The 8,288-nt window shown below is 35.5% G+C and overlaps 1 protein-coding gene across 1 annotated transcript; it reads right to left on the bottom strand.

Moving 5' to 3' along the window:
• Positions 1-370: 370 nt before the first annotated feature.
• Positions 371-4,374, bottom strand: LOC102518882 (vigilin-like). The gene has a single exon (XM_032474689.1). The coding sequence runs from the start codon at positions 4,372-4,374 to the stop codon at positions 670-672; it is 3,705 nt and encodes a 1,234-aa protein (XP_032330580.1). The 3' UTR covers positions 371-669.
• Between the last annotated feature and the right edge of the window lie 3,914 nt (positions 4,375-8,288).

An 8,288-nucleotide genomic window follows, 5' to 3' on the forward strand; every position in this document is an offset into this window, starting at 1 on the left:
TCACCAGAAGCATAATGGTTAAGCTTAATGGGTTAAGACAAAAAGCTGGGGTACATGCCTGTTTATAATCATAAAAGACATTGATCAGTGACATAAAATCAATATTATGCTAAAATGATGTCCACTAGGCCAGGCTAGTAACATCAATTGTTGATGAATATGTGGACCACTAGGAACTCATACACTTCTTGCAGAAATGAAGAAAATTTGGTAATGCTTAGTTAAACTGCATGTGCATATATCCTAACCTAGGTGTCTATGTACATTACCTTGGCCCAAGCATTCTTCCTCCCCAAACTGCTATCCAGACTCACCTTTGCAAGAAGAGCAGCTTGGCATGATGAAGTACATAATGGTATCAGAATTTGCACATTGTCATGTAAAGCCTTTAATTTTAAATGTGATAGAAAAACAAAGCAAATCAAAATTAAGAGATACTATATGTTGGGTGACACTGGGCATTTGTGGTGTTTTGGAAAGGCAATATGCAAGGATACAGAAGCTTGAGACTGTTTAAAAGAAAGTGAGCTGCTCATTAAAATTTTGGCTTCATCACTGATACTAAAGGTCTGTCTCCATTTCCCTCTTTGGACAAACCCTCATATCCCATATAAGATATTTCTCAGATCAATTCAATACTATAGCATCATCAGACCCAGAGACAGAGCATTAAGAGCTATTCATGTCTGGGATCTTTTGAATGGTATATGCAGTACAGGGAAGATCTTTTACTTCCAGATTCTTGCGTGGCTCATAGAATGAATTGCCTAGAGTGACTTTCTTCATATGCTCCTTCTTTAACTTATGCTTTTGAACAGTCAGATAATATTCCTCAAGACTGAGGATATGATCAATTGCTTTTTTGACATTATTAGGGAGTCCAGTCACAGTGATGTTTGCATCTTGGATTCCTCTAGGAGAGAAGTAGATATCGACCTGGAATTGATTCATGATTTTATGAATGGCTTTTCCATGCAATCCAATAATGTGGCCACAGACCTGACTGTTTAGTGAAATTTGCTTAGTGATTGTTTTTTCAAAATTGTGCACCATTTTCATTATTGTATCCTGGGCGGCTATGGCGTTATATTTATATCCTAAGATTGTGATTTGGTCTTGTGTTTCATTGCTCTCTTTTCTTGGAAAATGGATGGTAACTTTATGCTCTAAGCAAATCTGAGCAATAACTAACCCCTTTCGGCCAATGATCTTGGGGTGGTATTTTGGGTCTACTGTGACATTGAGTCTAAAATTTTTTAATGATCGTTCTTCTATTTCAGCTTGTAAATTCTTTACTCGTTGTTGTAATCTAGTCTTGGCTCGTTCTACATTTGCAGCAAGGCCAGTGATGGAAATGATATCAGACTCTAACCCAGGTGATGATATCTGGATATTAACTTCAAAGTCATCTATTATCTTGTGTACCTCACTTCCTTTCTGACCAATGATGTCATGGTGTAAGTCAAAGGGCACATGTACTTCAGTAGTGATGGGAATTAAAGCCTCAAGGGCTTCCACAGTGGCTTCACACTTCTTCTTTGGGCCTGAGATCAATATGGTGTCACATTTTCTTGGGGAAATAGAAGCAGCTCCTATGGTGCTCTTTTCCCCAACTTCTTCCTTATTTTCCAGAACAGCAGGCTCTGTATTAGTAAGTGGAATCTCCTCTCTATCTGGGAATTTGATTTGAACACTATAATCTCTACTGATTTGTCTGACTCGAGAACACATTGGTCCCATGAAAAAATCATGGAACTTCTGGGGAATAACACATTCTATTGTGACTGCTGTGTCCAAGTCCTCAATAATCTCCTGAATATGTTTCTTGGCTGCTTCCACACAAGGCTTTGCTCCTTTGATTGTGACTTTGTTACTTTGTTCTCCCAAACATGAAAAGTTAATAATCACACCACCATATTCCTCAGTCATTTCCCGTGACACCTCACCCCTTTGCATAAAAAAATGCTGGTGGTACGTGGGATTTATCACTATGATGTCCTCTACCACGTTATCTAGATTTGTAATTAGATCCTCTAGTTTCTTTTGTGTATCTTTGACCGCCTTCTCTGTCCCTAGGATCGTTAACAATTCTTGATCCATGTCCTCAGGGATAGGGAAAAGGACACGTGCTCCAGTCTCTTCACAGACTCTGGGAACATCACCACCATTTTTACTCATGAGGAATTTATGATACTCTGGTCTGACATGGAGTACTACAGAATAACACTTGGCTTGTTCTTCTTCTACTAGTTGCAGGAGCATTTTCTTGGCCTTCTCAACACTTTGGGCAGGTCCCCTAATAATAGCTCTTTGAAGTCCTGAGTTATCTTTTGGAAAGTAGATGTGGATATTTCCACATTCTTCTATAATTGCACTAATCAAACAGTCTTTAGAGTCAATAAAGGATTTGTGTAGATTGGAAGGAATAGGAATTTCCACTTCTGAAATATTGGCCATATCTTTCTGAATTGAAAGGATCAAATCACAAGCCATTTCACAGTTGGCTGGCTTTCCAGTGATGACAATATTTTCTGAGTTGCTGCTCGCTGCTGGAAGAACAATTTTGGTGTTGCTTGCAGCACAGATTTTTTTGATGTTTGCACCTCCTTTTCCAATAATATTTTTGTGAAGCTTTTTGAAAATAGGAACAGTTATGGAATAGTTACTTTCTTCGATGTCTGTCACCACATTCTCCAAATATTGTGCACACTTTTCTAATTCATGTTTTGGCCCTCTAAGGTGGATAATGTCACTTTTTTGTGCTGGGTCTGGAAAATTAATTACAACTTCTGGAAATTTCTTATGGATGTCACGTATCTGTACACCTTTCTGCCCAATGATTGCCTGGTGAAATCTTTGCTCAATGATTAAGTCCTTTTGCTCCTTTTCTAAATGAGAAGCAAGTTCAAGAAGTTCTCTCTTGGCCTGTTGGACCCCTTGAGATTCTCCCTCAATTCTGATCACGTTATTCTTTTCATTTTCAGGTGAGATTAGCACAGAAACTCTATTCCTCTCTCTAATTCGGTTTATGATAGCACCTTTCTTCCCTATCAGGTGTTTATGAAACTTACAGTCAACATTAATCTCTGCATAATCCATCCTGTTGATTAAGTCTTTGACTATGACCTCAATTTGTTCTTGAGCATAACTCACATCTTCTATTGGCCCGTCTATTGTAATTTTATCTTCTCCAGTAAAATTTATACGAACTTCTGGCATGTTCTGAGTAATTGTGGATATATTACAACCTTTCTTACCAATAACAAATCTGTGAAGCCAGGAAGGTACAGAGATGGAGGAAAGAGTGTAAGCCTTGGTCTTCGAGTGGGCTTCAGTAAATGCCTTCCTTAAACTTTCAGGCTTATGGTGGTACGTCACAGAATCTGACGTGCTCTCTGAAGGTAAAATCTCAATGGAAATTCCAGTTCTTTCCAGGATTTCCTGAACTGAATTGCTATTGGGACCTATTGTACAGCTGTGCTGCATTCTTATCTCCACATCTGTGGATGTGGTTTTCTCTTTAGTATTCTCAGAAATCTTCTTGACACAATCTTGAATCTGATCTGGTTGTTGCTTTTTTCCAGGAAAGCTTATTTGTGTCTGATTGGCACTAGATGGTGAAATGTGGATGTCTGCCCCCATTTCCTGTAGGCTTTTGTCAGAAGTTTTATTGTATGGTCCAGCAGTGAAAGGATGAAACGCCTTTCCCACGTCTAACCTTTCCATAGCACACTTGTCTTGTTCCACAGACATAAGTAAGACTTCATGTGGAGCCTTTTTCATGACCTCTTTGGTGCCAGCAACATTGGTCTGGGTGCTGTGGTTAACTGTGCATAAGGTCTGAATATCAGTTGCAGCTTTTTGTTTTTGGTCTGGTAGTTTTTCTCCAGTCTTGTCTAAAATAAAGCAAAGATGTTCTTTGGGAACGGAAACTATAGTTAAAACTTGTTTCTTAAAACGTGCACAAATCTCCTTCTGAGCTTTCATGACAGTTTCTGGCTTACCAGATACTATTATGAAGAGGCCTTGGTTTTTGACAAAAGTTATTTCTAGTTTGGCACCAGTTCTTTGCATGATGTCTAGATGGAAATTTGCTTGTCTACCTTCCTTAAACTGATTCACATATTGTTTCTCTTCCAGAGGCATATAAAAAGCTTGAGTGATGACTGAGGTCATGACAGATTGACTGTTATTGCTCGAGGATGCAGCAGGTTCTTGAGCATTTTCCAACCAATTTGTTTTCTCTAGCTGCTGAGTGAACTGATCTTTGTAGATGGGAGTGTGAAGGTCCTCTTCTGAGTTTAAAGCAGTAACATTATTGTCTTTTTGGAGGTACTTACTTTGGCACTCAGTTACATTTTCTTTGGGATTCATTGTTGATTATTAACTATTCAGATGTGTCGCAGCTAAATGATCAGTAGCCTGAAAATTCTTCTTGTCGCTGCCTTTTTGCATTGTTACTGTGTGGGAAAAAGAAATATTTGAAAGCTGTAATTCCTTTCCAAATTAATCTATAAACCCAAACCAATAAAAAATGAAATCTTAATATTTAACACAGTTTGACAAAATGTCCAAGGTTCATCTATTCTACCTTTATAAAAGTACCAAGATAAGGCTCAAAGTATAGGGATGGTGAGGAAACAGCCACTATTTTGCCTAAGCTAGTGTCATCATTTTTTGACCCTTAGCACTATTGGCTGCAAATAACTTTTGGAAAAATATAATTCTCTAGTCTTCAATAATGCCATATTTATAGGTTTTCCTATTTTTAACACCTTTTTGAAGAATAATTTATATACTATAAAATTCACACAGTCTATGCATACATTTTAATGATTTTTAGTTAATTTACAGTGTTGTACACCATCACAACAACACAGTTTTAGGACATTTCTATCACCCCAAAAACATTCTTCATGCTCATTTTCAGGCAATCCTGTTTCCACACCCAGGCAAACACTATTTATTTTTCCTCTATAAGCTTGCCTTTTCTGGACTTTTAATATAAAAAATTATCATATCAGCCAATGAGACAAAGATGAAATCAAAAGGTAAAGTTAAAAAATATATATATATCAAAAGAAATAAAAATGGAACCACAACATACCAAAGCCTATGGGGTGCAGTTCTAGATGGAAGTTTAGAACAATGAATGTATATAGTAAGAAATTAGAAAGTTCCCCCAAAACAACCTAACTTTACAACTATAGAAACTAAAAATGAAAGCATAAAGTAAACCCAATGTTTGCAGAAAAAAGGAAATAACAAAGATGAGAGCAGAAATAAGAGACCAGAAAAAAATAGGAAAAAAAAAAGAAACTAAGAGATAGCTTTTCAAAATGGTAAACAAAACTAACAAATCTTTAGCTAGACTAACTCAGAAAAAAAGACAGAAGATTTAAATAAAATAAAAAATGAAAGGGGGGTACTACAACCATTGGAAATGCATTGGATGAAAAGAAACTGCTATGAGCAATTATATTCCAACAAATTGGATAACCTAGAAGAAATATATAAGTTCTTTGAAACATACATCCTACCAAGACTTAAAGAGGAAGAAATAGAAAATCTGAATAGACCAATGAGTATGAAGATTGAATCAGTGATCAAAAATTTCCCAACACAGAAAATCCCAGGACCAAGATGGCTTCACTGGTGAATTTTACCAGACATTTAAAGAATAGTTAATACCAGTTCTCAAAATTCTCAAAAAAAGACTTTACACTTCCAGACTTTACAAGGCCAGCATTACCCTGTTACTGAAGCCAGATAAAGACACTACAAAAGAAGAAAACTATAGACCAATATCCCTGATGAATATAGATGCAAATATTTTCAACAGAATATTAACAAATGGAATTTAACAACACATTTGATGACTATACACCGTAATCAAGTGGGATTTATCCCTGAGATACAAAGAGGTTTCAACATAAAGAGCTCAATAAATATGATACACTACATAAATAGAATGAAGGGTAAAAATCATATAATTATCTCAATAGCTGTATAAAAACCTTTTGACAAATAACAATGCCCTTTCATTAAAACCCTCAACAAACTGGGCATAGAAAGAACATACTTCAAATTAATAAAGGCCATATATAACAAATATACAGCTAAAAGTATACTCACTGGTACAATACTGAAAGCTTTTCGTCTAAGATCAGGAACAAGACAATGATGTCCATTCTCACCACTCTTATTCAGCATAGTACTGGAAGTCCTAGCTGGAAAAATTAGGCAAGACAAAAGAAAAAAAGGCATCCAAATTGGATAGAAAGAACAAGATTGCAGATTATATGATCTTATATATAGAAAATCCAAAGACTCAAAGAAAAAAACTGTTGGAACTAATCAACAAGTTCAGTAAAGTTTCAAGGTACAAAATCAGCATGCAGAAATCAGTTGCATTTCTGTACATTAACAACAAAATATCTGAAAAAAATAAAACTTTCTCATTTGCAATAGCATTAAAAGCAATAAAATACTTAAGAATAAATGCATCCAAGGAATTGAAAGATGTATACAATAAAAACTATACAATCTTGATGAAAGAAATTAAAGATGCAAACAAATGGAAAGATATTCCATGTTGATCTGAAAAAGTAATATTTTTAAAATGTTCATACTACCCTAAGCCATTTATAGATTCAACATGATCCCTATCAAAATTCCAACAGAAAATTTCACAACAATAGAAAAACCAGTCTAAGGATTTTAATGGAATCACAAAAGACCTCAAATGGTGGTAAAGCAATTCTGAGAAAGGACAAAGTCAGAAGCATCACGCTTCCTGATTTCAAGCTACACTACAAAGTTATTGTAATTAAAATGGTATGGTACTGATGTAAAAATAGACACATCAATCAGTGGAGCAGACTGCAGAGTTCACAAATTAATCTCTTCTTATAAAGCCCTTCAAAAGGGAAAGGATAGTCTCTGCAACAAATGGTGTTGGGAAAACTGCATACCCACATGCAGAAGAATGCAACTGGACCCCTATCTTAAACTGCTCACAAAAAATTAACTTGAAATGGATTAAAGACATAAACATAAGACCTAATACTCTAAAAGTAGAAGAAAACATAAGAAATAAGCATTGGTCTTGGCAACAACATTTTGAGTATGACACCAAAAGCACAATCAATGAAGCAGAAATCAGCAAATAGGATTATATCAAACAAAATAGTTTCTGCACAGCAAAAGAAAGAATAAAAAAGATGAAAAGGCAACCTATGGAATAGGAGAAAATATTTTCAAATCGTATATCAAATAAAGGGTTAATATCCAAACTATATAAAGAACTCATACAACTCAATAATAAAAAATAAACAATCTGATTTTAGGGCAGAGGCACCGAATAGACATTTTTCCAAAGAAGATAGCCAAATGGCCACCAGGTACATGAAGAGATGCTCACCATCACTAATCCAGGGAAATGCAAACCAAAACTCTAATGAGATAGCACCTCATACCTGTTAGAATGGCTTACATCAAAAAGACAAGAAAGAAGTTTTGGCAAGGATGTGAAGAAAAGGGAACCCTTGTATCCTGTTGGTGAAAATGCAAATTAGTTCAGGTTTTATGGTAAGCCATATGGAAGTTTCTATAAAACATAAAAATAGAACTACTGTATGAGCCTACAATTTCACTTCTGGGTATATATTCAAATAAAATAAAAACAGGATAGAGAATAGATATATACACTCCCATGTTTATTGCAGCATTATTCCCAATAGCCAAGATATCAGAACAACCTAAGTGTCCATGAATAAAGAAATTACAGGCTGGGCCAGGATGGTGGAGTAGATGGGCGTCTAGCTCACCTTCTCTCATGAATACAGCAAAACCACACCTACATATGGAACAAATCACACAGAATACCTACTGAAATTTGGCAGAATATCTTTCACATCAGAAATACAAGGAAATCCTTACAAAACTGATAAATTTCTACTGTATAGCACAGGCAACTATATTCAATATCTTATAGCAACCTATAATGAAAAAGAATATAAAAAGGAATATCTATGTATATATATGACAGAACACCAGAAATTGACACAACATTGTAAACTGACTATACTACAATTTAAAAAAAAGAACTTGCAATATAGATTAATTATTCAGCCATGAGAGAGAAAGAAATTCTGCCATTTGCAACAACATGGAAAGCCCGTGGTAGCATTATGCTATATGAGATAAGTTGAACAGAGAAAGACAAATACTATATGATCTCACTTATACATGGAAACTTAAAAAGCTGAACTTGTTAAAACAGAGAG

This window comes from Camelus ferus, chromosome X, assembly GCF_009834535.1.
Source record: "Camelus ferus isolate YT-003-E chromosome X, BCGSAC_Cfer_1.0, whole genome shotgun sequence".
NCBI lineage: Eukaryota > Metazoa > Chordata > Mammalia > Artiodactyla > Camelidae > Camelus > Camelus ferus.

What these genes read in the sequence shown, in the direction of transcription:
- LOC102518882 (XM_032474689.1), bottom strand. Translation starts at nt 4,374, where the DNA reads ATGAATCCCAAAGAAAATGTAACTGAGTGCCAAAGTAAGTACCTCCAA.